We start from the raw sequence: 18,819 nt of genomic DNA, 5'->3' as shown, positions 1-18,819 counted from the left end.
GGACTGCTATGTAAAATATTCTCGAAAGGGGTTATACCTAACCTTACATTTTACTATCAATATATTTAGTTCCACCATCTTTAAAAGTAGTCCTCTTCAGAATGCTCATCGATGCAACTATTTTTAAATGCAACTGTAAATCTTCTTTTCAAGATGTGAACCTGCTCCATTTCCCGAGCTGCATTCAGTTTCCACTACTTTAATTTGATTTCAATTTTGAGGAAGAAAAAAAAGTCACACAAAGTTATGGGTGATGAAGACGGTTGGTGGGAGACAACCGGCATTATAGTTTTAGTTCTTAGCCACAACGTCGTGGACGCAATGAGCAGCAGAACAAGTGTCCAGCGGTCTATTCGTGACTCCTTTGAACTTTTCTCTTTCATCTCCCACCGTCCACCTCAGTCGCATTAGAACTCAGTGGCCTGATGTCCTTCGTAAGATTCTTCTTGCAAAAAAATTCACCGCGCATGGTGAAGCGTCGTTATCGAAGTTTGTCTTGTTAGAGGTGGAAAACTAAATGTTACAGTGCAGCTGTGGTCATCTACAATTCGTTTACGACCACAGAAAAGAGGTATCACAACTTCCCGCTAGAAGTGAAGACAAAAAATGCAATATTTCAGGGTCGAAAAGATGTACGGGATGCAACACAGCGCAACATGCAGTCAGAGCTACGAATTACACAGCCCAGTTTTCAGTGCTGTGCAGCGTGTCAAACTGGGCAGACAAGGGTGGGCTGGGTTCAGTTCCAGGCTGTTTAGGGTCGTTTCTAGAGAGCTTGTTGAGGGCTCTTTTTGGAGTTTCTCATATTCATCTCGTAGAATGCTTGCCCCGGGCTATATTTCAACCAAAAAAGTAAAAAAAAATAAAGCTTTTAAAACATCTTATTCAAACTTTATTATGCTACTCAAAATTCAAAAAATAAAACATGGAAAAAATGCGATAAATCATCAAATGTTAAGTTCTGCGGGTAAAAAACTTTGTAGATCAGTTCAAACTTGAATAAGCGTTTTTAAAAGTTTGCTTCCGTTATCTCCACTCTGAGGAGTATTACAGGATGGCCTTTCTTGTTGGTTGATATCCAACAGGAATTCCTTAATAGATCTGATTTCGTTTTTGAATTTCAGATTCTTATCGTTCGGTACAAACTGAACACTACTGGTATACGAATAACCTTTTATAAATATTTTCTATCTTTGTTTGCTACCTCTTTGGACAAGCAAGTTTTTAACATATGAGGATGTAATTACAAATGGTTGAATCAAAAAGCTCGTATCTATGTTCATTATAATAATATTGTTGCACAGCAATGCAGTTCCCAGGTGCATTAATGAATTTTCGAAGCTACTGCTCGACACGGACAGTAGAAGAACCAAGTGTGACTCTACGTGTCACAATCATGACCTAGAGCACGCGAAGAGTGCCAGTCCGCGAAAAGCAGGGCAACGTTCGTAACTCATTGCCACACAGCGAGCAGAGGTATAGAAAGTAGTAGCGGTGCAGTATTGCGGCATCCAGAATGTCGTTCCGCAAGCTCTGCAGTACAATACAGAGTGATAACGTGTAACATACGAGCTACGCTAGCCCAAGGCGTTCTAATACTGGCTGTAAATGCAGAGGCAGGGAAACCCGCCCGTAGCTGAGACATCACGGTGCAGACAGGACCGCTGACACCTCTGGTTAACCTGCTGCAATGACGTGATGTGTGGCTTTAAAAACCCCTGTTTCAGACATCTCATCTTCAGTGTCTGGTCATTCCGTCTGTATCGCCGATACCGACGGATCGACAGTCTCGTCAGTTGCAGGTTAACTCTGCTGCCGAAACGTGATGTGCTGCTTGCTGCCTGTCTGAAAACTTCAGCTACGAGACTTCGACCTGCTGCCCGTGGTTGGACTTCAGCGCTCCACGTTGCTGCTACCGGTTGTTCACAGCCGTGACTGATAGAAGATGCGGACCAACTGGGCCTTCCTCTGTCGAAGAGTCAAACCGACTGACTGCAGGCTTCCATCTTCCACTTGCTTGGTGGGCGTCTGAGTGCCGCCTTGCAGACTGAACATGTACCGCCTTCCTGGCTGTTTCCTGTGGGGTCTGAGGGAGCCCTGGGCTTCCGTCTTCACGGCAACTACTATGCGGAAGATCAGAAGTGTACAAGCCTAAGCGCGTCTCTCTTTCCGAGGATGCTGAGCCACACCATATCCACAAAGATGAGTTCAGGGGGCGCCCCGCTGGCCCCCGCTACAATGCCCCACACCGCTCCGCTGTCAGGCAGTGTGCCTGTCCTACTGCAAACTGCCAGAGTGCTGTGCCCAGCAGTCCCCGTAGTGTTTGTATTGGTATCAAGCACACATCCAACACAAAAACACGTACAGTATTCCACCACGTGCCCCATGGGTATGCCGGCCGATGTGGCCGAGCGGTTCTAGGCGCTTCAGTCTGGAACCGCGCGACCGCTACGATCGCAGGTTCGAATCCTGCCTCGGGCATGGATGTGTGTGTGTGATGTCCTTAGGTTAGTTAGGTTTAAGTAGTTCTAAGTTCTAGGGGACTGATGATCACAGAAGTTAAGTCCCATAGTGCTCAGAGCCATTTGAACCATTTGAACCATTTGAACCCCAGGGGTCTGCACTGGATGTACACCACAGTGGTTAGACATAGGATTTACTATGGGGCTGTAGTGTGGCGGAAGAAGGTAGAACAGCGGGTTGCTGCTAAGGAGCTTGCTAAGGTGCAGAGATTGGCCTGCTTAACCATAACGGGCGGAATTAGCAGCACACCAACCGCTGGAATGGAAGCCATGCTGGATATGCCTCCACTTCACCATTGGGTCAAGATGGAGGCAGCAGCTGGGGCACACAGACTTAAAACTGGCAAAAACTGGGTCTCATTCAGATATCCAGAATCACACACTAACAGTGAGTGAGGTAAATATAGGAATGGCTGGGGAAATGCCTGCTGACTATATAATAACTCCCAACTGCTTCGACAAGCCTTACAACACAATAATTGTAAGTATGGAGCAGTGAGGAAAACAGATCGACACCGTACGGAGGACATCTTTTGGTTCACCGATGGGTCGAAAACAGACCAAGGCATTGGGGCAGGGGTGTACGGGGTTCAGCCAAGACTGGAGAGCATCATTTCTCTAGGAAAACTGGCCTCTGTATTCCAAGCTGAAATTACTGCAATCAGGGCATGTGTGGAGGAGAACATGCATAGGTGCTACAATGACCGCAGCATCTACATCTATTCAGACAGCCAGGTAGCCCTGAAATCATTGGCAGCTCCTGCAACAAGATCTTAGATTGTTGCAGATTGCCACAGGGCTCTTGTGAAGCTCGGGGGAAGCAATAGGGTGAACCTAGTGTGGATCCCTGGCCACTCAGGGATCTGTGCCAATGAACAAGCCGGTAAATTGGCTAGGATGGTGGCAACAACTCCATTTATTGGACCGGAACCTGTCCTGACAATCGCCAAGGCTATGATCAAATTAGAACTACGGAACTGGCTTAGGAAACAGCACGTAGGATATTGGACCAAGGTCCGTAAACAAAAACATGGTAAGGTAATGATGCCGAAGCCACGTTTTAAAAGAAGCTCTGTATTCCTGGGATTGAACAGAAAAGAGATCAAACTCATGACTAGACTTATACCCCCCATGGGAATTTCAAAAAACACCTACACACAATGGGTATAACGGAAAAGGACCCTAAATGTAGGATCTGTGTTGAGGGTGAAGAAACTGCATCACACCTAATCTTCGAATGCATGGCATTGGAGAGTAAAAGATACAGAATCTTCGGGACAACTAGACCTGAAGAAATTGCCGAACAAAAAACTGGTAGAGGGACTCCTCGCACTATTTAAGGGCACTGGTTGGCTTTACTAGATATACAGGGAGCGATACCGCACAATAAACCTAGTTTTGGTGCGGGCAGTGGCAGGTCAGACCTAAGCTGTTTTAGGTTCCCTGTTAAAATCAAGCAATCAATTCCACGACGTACCATACTGTGTTGCGTATGTCAGATTCATCCGGTGTACCCTTAGTGTTCATATGGTGTATTGCTTGTTGTAACACAACAATGCATTACTATAATCTGTTTCCGTGTCCGTAAGTGGACGTACAGCTCCCAATTCAACACATGAGGTGGCAGATAAGGTTTTCTACTACGGGCAAGCAGATGGAAGCAGAGAACTTGTGTTCAATGTCTAGGACGCAATCCGGCAACGACCAGCGGTGTTCTAACGAATGCGTGTTTCCAAAAGGGTCGCTGCTGCATTCCAATGGATGACAGTCACGTCGAGCACATTCGAAGAGTGGCACAGAGACGTGGTGATCATTGATAATAGTGGTAGCGGACGATTACTTCGAAAATATGAAGTATACGACCGTTGTTTATACGAACTTTTTTCCTTCCTTTGTTGCTTACTAGATCCTCTAAAATATTGGAATCTTTTTGAGGACTAATGAAATGCGTTCTACCTTGTAAGTAAAATGTTGAGTGTATAGCTATTAAAGGTTTGAATTAATACTTTTCTATAGTTGCAGGCGAATTTAATAGTTAGAGCACGACACATTATCAAACTCACCAAATCAGTTATCAGAAATGGAAATTTCAGAATCTTGTCTACTCTTGGATGGTTTCCTACGGACGTCCATGATAGTCGACCGGGCAGTAAGAAGAAATTTTCAGTTTGTTCAGTGACTGAAGTAATTTTCTATAGCTGACGTGATGAAACATTGCGACCCGAACCAGAGAAGTAAAGAGCGTCGGCTGTACCTTCTGGGAGCGTCCTGTTGGTCTCCTGGTCGCAGGCAGAGGAGGTGGGGGTGTCCACGGGCCGCGTGGCGCCCAGCGCGCGGTAGTCGGTCATGTAGCAGCGCCGCTCTGGGCTGAAGCGCACCACCTGCTCGAAGCAGCGCCCCCACAGTACCTCACTCAGCAGGTAAGACGTGCGCGCCTGCACGCGCTGGTCTGTCGACTCGATGGTTCCTTCCAGGATAGCAATCACCTACAACACACATGCTCCATTATCAAACATCCCTATAAAGAACATAAAGTCTGTCGCGCAACCCCGTGACCGGGATGTTGGCCTCATTCCACTTAGGGTCCAGCCTATTTTCTGTACGGCACTAGGAGGGAGAGGGTGGCGGGCTCATCACATCGGCCACCTTTACCCCCTGGAAAGATCATCGCTAAACATTTGATATCAGGCTGAGTGGATATGACACCGCCCTGGAGGGACTGGAGCGAGGAAAAATCTGCGCCCTATCCAGGATTAAACACAGAACTTTCAGAGCCAAACTAATTTTCTAACCGCCAAATCACCAAATATCCCTGTCCACAGGAAAATCTGTGAGTATTAAACCAGTTCAACACCTGCATCACTGCAAAACATGACTGACGGAGAAACCAGATGGGGACCTTAAAAGGGCAACGAAATAAAGTTTACTGCAGATTTGTCAGTTACAAGTTATCCTTGCGTTTCAGCAAATGACCAACTTTTAGCAGCTAATTATTGCATCACAGAAAAGAAAGCTGTCATTGCAAAGATGACCGCCCCATTGTCGACTGGCACTGCGTTTGAGTAGCGATATGTGACACGTTTTTTTGAGTAGTGAAGCTGTTAAACCTGTGGAAATGTATCTAAGGGTGAAAACATAGTATGTTGATTCGTTTATGTTCCTGCGACAAGCGCAAGAGGCGTAACTTCTAAAGAGGGTGCCCCGTACTCGAGCCCAGAACATCTCAGAGACGTGATCGAAAAAATTACCGCAGTCGAGAGCTTGTGAAGGAAAACAGGCTTATTTCTGTAAACAAAGTAGCCATTTGAATTAAAAGAAATAGTATCGGCAGCTATTGAGAGATTCATGCTAAATAAATTGACAAACGACGGAGCTGATCCTCCTTGGTGCGCAAAACGGGTCCGAACAGTGTTGGAGAAACAGCGAAACAAATATAGCAAATTTAAAAATACGTGATATCCCCAAGATAGGCGATCTTTTACAGAAGCTCGAAATTTAGCGGACTTCAATGCGAGATTCTTATGACAGTTTCCACAACGAAACTTTGTCTCGAAAGCTGGCAGAAAATACAGAGAGATTCTGGTCGTATGTGAAGTATGCTAGACACTATGCAAGACACACCCAATGCCTTCTCTGAGCGATAGCAATGGAGATACACTACTGGCCATAAAAATTGTTACACCAAGAAGAATTGCAGATGATAAACGGGTATTCATTGGACAAATATATTATACTAGAACTGACATGTGACTACATTTTCACGCAATTTGGGTGCACAGATCCTGAGAAATCAGTACCCAGAACAACCACCTCTGGCGGTAATAACGGCCTTGATACGTCTGGGCATTGAGTCAAACAGACCTTGGATGGCGTGTACAGGTACAGCTGCCCGTGCATTTTCAACACGATACCACAATTCATCAACAGTAGTGACTGGCGTATTGTGACGAGCCAGTTGCTGGGCCACCGTTGACCAGACGTTTTCAATTGGTGAGAGATCTCGAGAATGTACTGGCCAGGGCAGCAGTCGAACATTTACTGTATCCAGAAAGTCCCGTACAGGACCTGCAACATGCGGTCGTGCATTATCCTGCTGAAATGTAGGGTTTCGCAGGGATCGAATGAAGGATAGAGCCACGGGTCATAACATCTGAAATTTAACGTCCACTGTTCAAAGTGCCCTCAATGCGAACAAGAGGTGACCGAGACGTGTAACCAATGGCACCCCATACCATCACCTCGGGTGATAAGCCAGTACGGCGATGACGAATACACGCTTCCAATGTGCATTCACCGCGATGTCGCCAAACACGGATGCGACCATCATGATGCTGTAAACAGAACGTGGATTCATGCGAAAAAATGACGTTTTGCCATTCGTGCACCCAGGTTCGTCGTTGAGTACACCATCGTAGGCGCTCCTGTCTGTGTTGCAGCGTCTAGGGTAACAGCAGCCATGGTCTCCGAGCTGATAGTCCATGCTGCTGCAAACGTTGTCGAACTGTTCGTGCAGATGGTTGTTGTCTTGCAAACGTCCCCATCTGTTGACTCAGGGATCGAGACGTGGTTGCACGATCCGTTACAGCCATGCGGATAAGAAGCCTGTCATCTCGAATGCTAGTGATACGAGGCCGTTGGGATCCAGCACGGCGTTCCGTATTACCCTCCTGAAGCCACCGATTCCATATTCTGCTAACAGTCATTGGATCTCGGCCAACGCGAGCAGCAATGCCGCGATACGATAAGCCGCAATGGCGATAGGCTACAATCCGACCTTTATCAAAGTCGGAAACGTGATGGTATGCATTTCTCCTCCTTACACGACGCTTCACAACAACGTTTCATCAGGCAACGCCGGTCCACTGCTGTTTCTGTATGAGAAATCGGTTGGAAACTTTCCTCATGTCAGCACATTGTAGGTGTCGCCAACCTTGGGTGAATGCTCTGAAAAGCTAATCATTTGCATATCACAGCATCTTCTTCCTGTCGGTTAAATTTCGCGTCTGTAGCACGTCATCTTCATGGTGTAGCAATTTTAATGGCCAGTAGTGTACTATCAAAGGCAGTGGTGCCAAAGCAGAGTTACTAAGCACAGCCTTTCCGACATGCCTTCACGAAACATAGATAGTAGGAGTAATCCCCTAAATTACAGGCCCATATCATTAACGTCGACTTGCAGCAGAATTCTGGAACATATATTGTGTTCGAACATTATGAATTACCCCGAAGAAATCGGCTATTGACACACAGTCAACATGGATTTAGAAAACATCGTTTTTGTGAAACACAGCTAGCTCTTTACTCGCATGAAGTGTTGAGTGCTACTGACAATGGATTTCAGATTGATTCCGTAGTTCTGTATTTCCGGAAGGCATTTGACATAGCACCACACGAGCGGCTTGTAATGAAATTGCGTGCTTATGGAATATCGTCTCAGTTATGTGAATGAATTCGTGATTTCCTGTCAGAGAGGTCAAAGTTGGTAGTAATTGACGGAAAGTCATCGAGTAAAAGGGAAGAGATTCCTGGCGTTCCCTAAGGTAGTGTTATTGGCCCTATGCTGTTCCTTATCTATATAAACGATTTCGGAGGTAATCTGAGTAGCCGTCTTAGGCTGTTTGCAAATGACACTGTCGTTTATCGACTAATAAAGTCATCAGAAGATCAAAACAAATTGCAAAACGATTTAGAAAAGATATCTATATGGTGCGAAAGTTGGCAATTGACCCTAAATAACGAAAAGTGTGAGGTCATCCACATGAGTGCTAAAAGGAATCCTTTCAACTTCCGTTACACAATAAATCACTCAAATCTACAGGCCGTAAATTCAACTAAATACCTAGGAATTACGATTACGAACAACTTAAATTGGAAGGAACACAGAAAATGTTGTGGGGAAGGCTAACCAAAGACTGTGTGTTATTGGCAGGACGCTTAGAAAATGTAACAGATCTACTAAGGAGACTACCTACACTAAGCTTGTCCGTCCTCTTTTAAAATACTGCTGCGCGTTGTGGGATCCTTACCAAATAGGACTGACGGGGTGCATCGGAAAGTTCAAAGGTCAGCGCGTTTTGTATTATCGCGAAACAGGGGAAAGAGTGACGCTGAAATGATACAGGATTAGGGGTGGGCATCATTAAAACAAAGGCGTTTTTCGATGCGGTGGAATCTTCTCACGAAATTCAAATCACCAACTTTCTCTTCCGAATGAGAAATATTTTGTTGACACCGATCTACTTAGGGAGAAACGATCACCATGATAAAATAAGGGAAATCAGAGCTCGTACGGAAAGATATAGGCGTTCGTTCTTTCCGCGCGATATACGAGATGGGAATAATAGAAAATTCTGAAGGTGGTTCGCCGAACCCTCTGCTAGGCACTTAATTGTGATTTGCAGAGTATCCATGTAGATGTAAATGTAGCCACCGTTTAAGATATTAGTGTTGGTTCAGCACACATTCGCAATGTGCTCCGAGTCAATGAATGTCTTCAAGACCGATAACAAGCCAGTTTTCTGAGGAATTCACAGATTATCGCTTTGAAGCCTGTGAGGATCTTTTGCTTCGTTTGCAGATCGAAGGTAATGGATTTTTTGACAGAACTGCTGCAGGAGATGAAACTTGGGTACACTATCACAAACCTGAAATGAAAATATCGAGCGAGAAATAATACCACACTCTTTGCCACAGCCAAACCGTTCCACACTCAACCATCGACAGGAAGAATTAAGCTTACTCTATTTTAGAATACAATAAGGGTAATGTTTGAGGATTGTGTAAGATTACATGGGATTAACAGTCTCCAGTAATTCTTACTCTTATCTGCTGCGAAAGCCTTGCAATCATTAACAAACGACGAGGATTTGGGGCTGTAGATGTTTTGTTGCAACTCGACAATGCTCGTCCTCATACTACCCGTTGACCCGTAGCAACAAGACAGCACATGAAATTTGAATATCGGACACCCACTTACTTACCATATCTCGTGCCGAGTAACTTTCATATACCCGACAGCTGAAAGAAATTCTAAGAGGCAAACATTTCAGAAGCGACGAATAGATGAAGAGCACAATGCAGAAGTAGATGCATTGACAACCTAATGCATTCTGAAGTGATATATTTCCGAATCGGTGGAATGCGCGCATTACATGTTATGAAGGCTACATCGAAAAATTATGTACGTGTAATTTTTCTGTGTTACCTTACTTGCATAATAACAAATAATTCAGGTTTCCATTTGAATCACACACGTATTAGTGTCAGTGGCGATGAAAAACAGCTGAAACCACGGAAATTTAACGAAGCTCCAGGCCCCGTTGGAGTTCCAATCATATTATGTACGGACTTTGCCTCTGAGTTAGCTCCTCTTTCGAACAGAGTACTATAAGGGTAGCAGAAGCGATACACAAAATTAACCTACAATGCCCATGGCATTTACATGTTGTAGAATCTTAGAACATAGTCTGGGCTCGAAAGTAATGAGGTGTCTTGGACAGAATCATCTCCTCCATGCCGACCAGAATGGGTCCCGAGAACGACGGTTATGTGAAACACAATTCGTACTTTCGTCTCACCCACATCTCATTCTGAAAAACATGGAACATGGCAATCCGGTTAAAGTAATAGTTTTTTTTTACTTCCAGAAGTTTTTATACTCGATACCACACCGAAAATGACTGGACCATAGATTTCTTACGAGGGAAACTCCCCATTTCACCTCCCCCCCCCCCCACAGATATAGTCATAAGAGGGCCCAGTGGACAGTCCATCAAAAACTGAACACAGATGAAGCAGAAAAACAAGAAGAAGGCATACTGAACTGTAAAAATAAAAAAAAACGCAAAATAGAAACAGTGAACTGTCCGAGGACAAAACGCGCAATATAGAGCATACTTACAAAGCAACGGCGTCGTGGTTAGATGGTTACAGTGTTGGAATGCCAAGCAGGTGAAACCTAGTGCACTTTTTTTGTTTCATTTTATGCAAATTTTTGTTTGTGTGTGGTGTAACATACCTTTGCAATAGCGAGGTGTAAGGAAGGAACCTATAATGACAGCTGATTCTCCACAACTGGTCTATTAGCAGTCGAAAGGAAGTGGCTTTCATTCGAGAAAGCAAACATTTTATTACAAGGCGACAAATCAATCGAATCTGACACCGAAAAACACGTCGGGTGTAACATAAATGGCATTAGTGACAGTTTGTGCGTAGTAGGGAGTTGGGGTTATGAGTCCATTTTTATATGCAAATTAATTAAATTGATCAATTAATCACCCCGTGACTGCGCCCACCCCCCTCGAGACCATGCCCATCATCTTCCCCCCACCCACCCCCACCCCCCTCCGGATGATATCACGCGTTTTTCTCAGGCTGCACATTGCCCCAGCCATCTCCCCTCCTCTCCACCCTCCCCCTCGCACAAACTATCCTATTGGCGGGAATTTTGAATTTCGGCGGGAATTTCTTTGGCCCATGGCTGTGCTGACGTCCCACCCCGCACCGTCACCTACGAATTGGCGTGAAATTAAAATTGGCAGTACCCATTCCAGAACTCGAACCCTGGTCCTCCTGGATGGAAAGCCCAAGTGCACTCTCCTAACACAATTATACCACCAGAGGCGCTTGGAATTGATGGGAAATTAAAATTAGCAATGCCCTTTCTGGGACTCTAACACTGATTCTACTGGATGGAAGGCGCAAGTGCACCCCCAACACGTGGAAACTGTCCACATGCAGGAAAGGAAGGTTAGGTTAGTGTATTTTATTTATTTTGCTTGGGGAAGCGAAGTAAAGATAGGTCCTAATTTTGTAATTAATCATAAAGATCAGGCTAATTACACAATGAATGTGAGTTCTCCTCTATCAACAATTATAAACTGCTGAAAACTGAGGCCCTCTCACCTCCCCTCACGCCTCTCTCCCCCCTCCCCCTGCCTCCCTCTATCCGCCTACAGGAAGGATGCAGGCTTTTTCAAACGGCCACTCCTGTAAGGCCGCTGGCCACACCAGGAATTCCGATACCGTTCGTGGTCACTCACGACACGCGGCCTGCCTTGAGGCAGCACCACTTAGCACAAAAGGGAAATTTACCAGCACAACCCCGCCCCTCCGGAGAAAGCTCCAGACGGCTTTTTCATAAGTCAGCTGCTTCCAAAACAGGAAGCCCCTCCCGCCTATAGCAAGTGCAGCCTCACACCGCAGTCGCTTCAGTACATTAAGTGCGATGCTGGCATTCCTCAGAACAAAACCATGATAAACGAGTGCTATCCCAACCGAGGGTTGTTTATCTAAAGGGACAGCCGTGACCTCTTAGGGAACTCACCGGCAACAGGTCACCGTTCTGCGCTGGACTATTTAACATCAATGCGACTCCTGTAATAAAGCAACTATTAAAAATTGGAAAACACAGGCACGCTGATAAGTATTCTCTTTCCAAGAAAATAGGCAAAGTCCGTTTTATTTTAGTTTTTTTGAGCAAAATTCGTATAGTTTTTATGTTCAACTGCTGGATTCAATTCGCATCTCATTATTTTGTGACGTCCAATGAAATGTACCGCCACCGATCACAAATGATCAGCAGACACATGTCCACCCTGCGTAAAATCGGGAAAAGAAAACTTTGACTATTTTGCTGCGACAGCTACCGATCACCGCAGAATGTCCTTGTTGTCTCGAAACCATCATCAGAGTAAAGAAAAAGTGATATTTTAAAATCCAAAGGAAAAATCCATATCAAGCAATTTCTTTCAGCTTGTTGAACAAATTACACGACCTGAGAGCGTTTCTCGCGTTCAGCGTCTGTAAATAAACTGTCATGCAAGTGTGTATTACAAACATTTCAGACTATCATTCACGGCATTGGCTCACATGTTGGGAAAAAACACATTCATTTTACATTCAACAACAAGAAGCTATAATTCAAGAGAACATAATTATTTTTTACATTATGACAGGTCCCGTTTTAGCAGTGTGATGCTATGTCCTACTAGCATTTACGAAACAAATCGGGTGGCCTGTCTCGTCCTGTGTAGGTGGGAGATTGAAATTTCGTTAAAAGATATCGCCACAACAAGAAAAGAAAAAAGAAACACCTGTCAAGAATTATTTTGTGGTGCCCTAGCCATCTCCTCCACCCAACAGGTGGCATGTCATTGATACCTATTTATAGGCTAAGTAATTAAATTGATCATGAGAGTCACTTTGCATGTCGAGTAATTTTTTTTTTCAGTAGTCGGATTACACTCGTCAGGTAGGGCAACTGGGAATCTACAGAGGAAACATGATGTTCTTTTTGAGGAACACTATAACACTATTGAGAAACTACATCTGAGGCTGACCACAGCCCACAACATACATTTCACGTAAGGACTGCACTATCAAAAACATGATAGTAGCGACTATGCTACCGTCACCCTGTGTAAAAAGCAGTCTTGAGTCTACAGGCACACACGGGTTGCTGATAGCGTTATGCTCTGTGGTAGAAATGCTGTCCTCGATTTGGAATCAAGTCTATCCATTCAACCACATATTTGCGTTGGATCTTGTAGAGACGTCGTTTAATGATTACAGCCATTGGTGAAGCATATTCGTGTCCCAGTCGTATCTCAAGACTAGTCACCATTTTTGGAACCTATCCGCAAAGAATCCTACAAATCTAGAACTCAAATGCTGTGTTTTTAGACAGTGTAACTGCTCGTAAGTCTCTGCCCCCCACCCCTTCGTCCATGTGATTGTACCAATTTAAGTCGATCCTTAATGGAAGTTGGAGAGTACTATATCTAAAACCTTCCGCATCTCAGGGAGGAATAGGACGAGCTGTGTTAATGCGACAGTGCCGCGTTTTGACCCATACCCATAGGTGGAAATAGGAACATGTTGTTATAGCTCTGCCAACAGTGTAAGGTCAGCGCCAAACGAAGCTTAACCCTGCAACACGAGGTAGTAGAAGAGAAAGTATTAGCAGTTACGGTGGTGTTTCTTGTTGAGAAAGTAAGGAAGACTCCACGGATTTTGCTACTGCATTGCGATGCATCTCCAAACTACAAACAGGTACCGCAGTCTAAAAGAGATCTGCGTCTCTCAGGGTGCATTCATATCTATCACCCATATATTCTCTCCCACTTTGGTATTTTGTACTGCCCAACAGAGAAAACCTACAAACTATAAAAACTCCACCTGTGTCATCTTGACAAGATACTACCATATCCTGTCTTCTGATATATCTGAAAAAAAAATACGGTCTGCTTTCTGGCATTGACCGTATGTGGCGATCCTATTAAAATACAGGTATTGGTTCGTTGGAGCAGGTGGTTCATGATCGAAGTCGCTTCCCCAGACCGTTGTAGTGTTTCATCACCTGTACTGTAGGAGGACCTTATCTAACGGACCATCAATCACACAAGAGTGTTCCTGTATTGTTCCTTCATAAGCAGTTTAATATATTGTTTTTTTTTTCGGTGGTAACACACCCAATGAATGTACACTGCCGTAAGCTTTGTTTTTTCTACCATGACTTAGAGGTCCATGTCAGCTGCTGCTAAACTGACATTAGCACATTTCAATCCTCTGGCTCTCATGGAAAGCTGAACATCGCATGGCATAAACTATGTAGCTACTACAACACAGGCTGGTAGAAATAATGCTATGTTTCTCATTGACAAATATGTAGAATACATCGCAACATATGGAAACTGGAAGAGTTTGCAGTATTGTAGAGTGATTCCAACAGCTATTCGAAGGTGATGACCTGCACAGTTACCTCATCTTCCCCATCGATAGGGTAATGGATGTCTCGGTGCTCCATTTCGAAAAGCATTGTTCCTTCATTCTGCAGTCATGTACATGATTACTGTTCCGGTGTTGACCCTCGCCAGAAGTTACTGTTCACAACACGTGTGAGGTAGCACAAATAAAAACAGGTACTGTGAAAAAAATTAAAAATAAAAACATGTGGAGGGGTTCGCAGCATATGGATGTAGGATGAGTCTGTAGCAATGAGGAACGCTTCCAAACAACTGTATATTAAGCTGATGACCTCTACATTTAATCCCATGTTCCACAGCGACAAATAGCACATATCCAGTGTTCCGCCAAGGCTCCCTCCATGTCAACTGAGTGGTGTCAGTCAATCTTTATGCGGTAATCAGTAGCATACCCAGTGGATGGTTGATATGGGAAAGACTCCATTGATATGCGGTGATGTACTGTAATATACACTGCAGTTGATAGCAAGATCAGTTTTAACAATTTTACCCAGAAGTCGGAGAGAGCTATACCTACCACATTCTGCAACCTGTGTAAAAACAGAGTAACCTGAGTTAATTCTGTAGGACCATGTTTTGACCACACAGTGGGAATGGGAACATGTCATAATAACTGCACCAACCGTGTGCGATGTGCGAGGTCAGTGCCAAATGAAGCCTGCTTCTGCAACACGATGTAGTATAAAAGACAGTACGAACAATTATGTTGGTGTTTCTTATCGGGAAACTTAGGAAGACACAACATCACACAGATAATGCGGTCCAAAGCAGATCCGATTCTCTTAGGGTGCATTCACGTCTATCACCAAAACATTCTTTCACCTTTATTCTGTAGCATCCAGTAGAGAAAAATTACTAACTATGAAAGCTCCTCTAATTTCGTCCGATTGATTTTTACCGCATCTCTCTCTTTTGATATATCAAAAACAAATACCGTATACGTCCAGCATCGAACATATGCGCCGATCCTAATAAATTTCAGATATTAATCCATTGGAGCAGGTGACCAGTGATCGATGTCGCTTCCACAGACCAGTGTAAAGTTTCATCACCCGTACTGTGCGAGGGCCATCTCTAACAGACTATCAGTCGCAAGAGAGGGTCCCCCTATAGTGGTTTGACACACCGGTTTTTTACTTTTTATTTTTATTTTTTTTACTGTGTAAGTCATGTTGCTGCTGATGATCCCAAAACAACGTCAAAACATTTATTTACTCGCAACTGGAAAGAGATATGGCATTCGCTATGTTCTCTCCATTTTTTATGAAGTAAATTTATTGGGAATTTAGTGGAAGTATTCCTTAAAAACGCTTAACATAATATTCTTTTTGTTCGCTTCTGCTGAACAAACACCTCATTTATTTTAGGTGAACGACCCCAGAAGATTCTATAAGACAACTGGAAGCGAAAATATGCTAAATCAGCCAGCACTCTCGATTTTGGGCCAACACATTGAGAGATAACACACTAAACTGAGCGCCATAACAGGATGAGTCGAAAAGGATTTTACAACTTTGGGATGACAAAGACCCTGAATATTATTTCTCAATGGTGTTCTTAGTGGGTACGCTTCATCTCCCATATTACTTAATCAAAATTAATGATTGATACATCATGTCCACGATTTTGCTCACCACTAACGACGAAAATTACACAATTAGTTTAAACTTATTGCTTTTGTTAAAAATATTTTGAAAACATTGTGGCTTTTCGCCATCATATGTATACTCGTATTCTGTTCTGCCAATATATCTGAGCTGAGGACAACATTTTAGGACTTTCAGAAAATTTTCAGGATCAGCTCACGTCGTCTGAAGGCTAAAACTGTACGCTATTAGGATTGGAGAATATTTTTAAATATTATGGCAAACCCTTCCAACAATTCAGTCTGCCGACAACTGTTGTGATCGTCGCATAACACACAACAGATATCTACAAAGTAGAACAACAGTGCACGAATGGCAAGACAGCTTATGAGAAGCTAAACGAAGAACAGAACGCAATAGCCGAGGAAGTCCTACGTTCTGCAAGAAATACGATCCCAGTTGTTACTTCACTGACAGACTGTGTGTCACAGTTTGTCGCCAATCTCTGGCAATTCAGGGGGACACGCATCACATTCTGTTTTCAGACTATCTGCACCCATCTTAAACACATCGGTCTCACCGATTCGCACTCACACCATGGATGCACAGCTTCTCTGTGACTGCAACCTCTTCGTTAGGAACGAGATGCCAGTGGTTCCCAAACACGCTCCAAGCGCTGTCAGTCGACTTTTAAGGGACATCATGAATGGTGCCCTCCCTTATGGACGCAAAATAATTCTGTTTGATGGAGATTTCCGTCAAGTATTACTGGCGTTAGACATTCCAAGAGAACGAGCCATTTTTGAAACTACAGTTAAACGATCATATTTACGGTCTGATTATAAAAATATTAAATTGACTCAAAATATGAGGACAAATTGCGATCACGTTTTTACTCGATAGTTGCTAAAATTGGGTCTCGGTTACGAAAGAAATCAAACAGATTACTTCAATGCAGCGATCAAAAATCCTAAACATTGTTATTGTATTTACGACAGTTTCTTACCATCGTATTCAATGCCACAGAAATCAGTGAACGAAATGTTTAGAAATTCTATCCAACGGCAATTCTATGTCCAACAACTGATGATTTTAATCACAAAAATTAATTAATACATCATTTCCAATTTGTTATCTGGAGAGGCAAAGGTTTATCTCAGTTCTGATTCTGCCCAGGTGAAGAAATAAAGAAAGTTTAATGTTACCCTGTAGAAATCTTGAACTCTTAAAATCCGTCTAGTTCACCACCTTATGAACTGCTTTTAAAGAGATTGGTATTATTATTGTAATTAGAAATATTAACACTGATCAGGGATTGATTAAACAATGGTGCAAGATTAGTGCCAACATACATATTTGAGTACATCATCACCGTTAAATTCATTGACTCGATAAAACTGTGCTCATACCTCACAATACCGTTTCTTCCAAACATTAAGAAAGCAGTCCCCAATAAAAGTAGCCTACGCTAAGATCAGTAATAAAGCACAAAGTCAGACGCTTCAAAGGGCAAAATTGTATCTACCAGAACCTGTCTTTTCGAATGATTTTTGACGAGCTCGCAAATTCAATGATTTAATATTTGTGTTAAAGATACATACAGCCAAAAAGTAACACACACATTATAATTGCTGAAATTGTTTTCAAAGAAATTTTGTAAAGTAAAGAATTTTTAAGAAATAAAGTTAATCTGATAAACAGAATATTTGATTTTCATATGTTTTACAATTAACTCTGTTGTATGCTTAATTATACTGATTTTTGTTAGTGAGACTAATATTTGTTACTGCTATTCAAAACATAGTGGCTTTTGTTAACAAATACTTGCATTTACTTCTTCATCACTTAATTACACGTCGGTGACTGATCAGGATACCGTGCGAATTATTCGCGCAGGTCAACTAGTCTTGCTTAGTTCATCTATGTTTTGACTCCACTTTAACTTATCCAGATGGATCTGAAGAAATTTTATAAAGCGCGATTCAATTAATTTATAGCCATTAATGTCTACTTCTGTTGCTGCAAAACAAAAAGGCCCAGTCCATTTCACCTTTATCATTGGGCTTCCCCATTTTAATTCGGCTTCTCTATCGCTGTGGCATGGTAATGTGGCAGAGTAGTATGTGTAGAGATATATCAGCAAATTAACAAAACATAATTATGTAACTTCATTTTTCGAGGTGATAGTTAAAACTTTGTCAACTCCCTTACAACAGAGCAAACGTTCTGACGTGGAAGACTTGTTACTTGAAAAACGTCTCGTGTAAGGGCGAGGTTTAAGTGGTGTGACTGGGCCTGTGGCCAGTGGAGGGCAGCTTACACCATGCTGCTGCTCAGTGCTGTGAGGGTATTCGGAAGAGAAGGCAGGCTGGCCGGCCGCTGGTGGCCGAGCGGTTCTGGCGCTACAGTCTGGAACCGCGCGACCGCTACGGTCGCAGGTTCGAATCCTGCTTCGGGCATGGATGTGTGTGTTGTCCTTAGGTTAGTTAGGTTTAAGTAGTTCTAAGTTCTAGGGGACTTATGACCTCTGCAGTTGAGTCCCATAGTGCTCAGAGCCATTTGCACCATTTTTGAAGGCAGGCTACCAGGTAGATGCCATTTTCCTTGACTTCCGGAAGGCGTTCGATACAGTGCCACTGCCGCCTGATAAACAAAGTAAGAGCCTACGGAATATCAGACCACCTGTGTGGCTGGATTGAAGAGTTTTTAGCAACAGAACACAACATGTTGTTCTCAATGGAGAGACGTCTACAGACGTCAAATCAACCTCTGGTGTGACACAGGGGAGTGTTATAGGGCCATTGCTTTTCACAATATATCTATAAATGACCTACTATAGTGTCGGAAGTTCCATGCGGCTTTTCCCAGATGATGCTGTAGTATACAGAGAAGTTACAGCATTAGATAATTGCAGCGAAATGCAGAAAGATCTGCAGCGGATAGGCA

General features: G+C 43.4%; 1 protein-coding gene across 1 annotated transcript in view; it reads right to left on the bottom strand.

The window, feature by feature from the left end:
• The window catches only part of LOC126457958 (ATP-sensitive inward rectifier potassium channel 12-like), a 155,886-nt gene that overhangs the window by 5,763 nt on the left and 131,304 nt on the right, over positions 1-18,819 (bottom strand). The window contains exon 6 of the mRNA XM_050094696.1: positions 4,777-5,008. Within this exon, the coding sequence (XP_049950653.1) occupies positions 4,777-5,008 (232 nt within the window). The remainder of the gene's footprint in view (positions 1-4,776; positions 5,009-18,819) is intronic.

The sequence above is a fragment of the Schistocerca serialis genome, chromosome 1 (genome assembly GCF_023864345.2).
Source record: "Schistocerca serialis cubense isolate TAMUIC-IGC-003099 chromosome 1, iqSchSeri2.2, whole genome shotgun sequence".
NCBI classification, from domain to species: domain Eukaryota; kingdom Metazoa; phylum Arthropoda; class Insecta; order Orthoptera; family Acrididae; genus Schistocerca; species Schistocerca serialis.
This window is presented reverse-complemented; position numbering and strand designations above follow the sequence as displayed.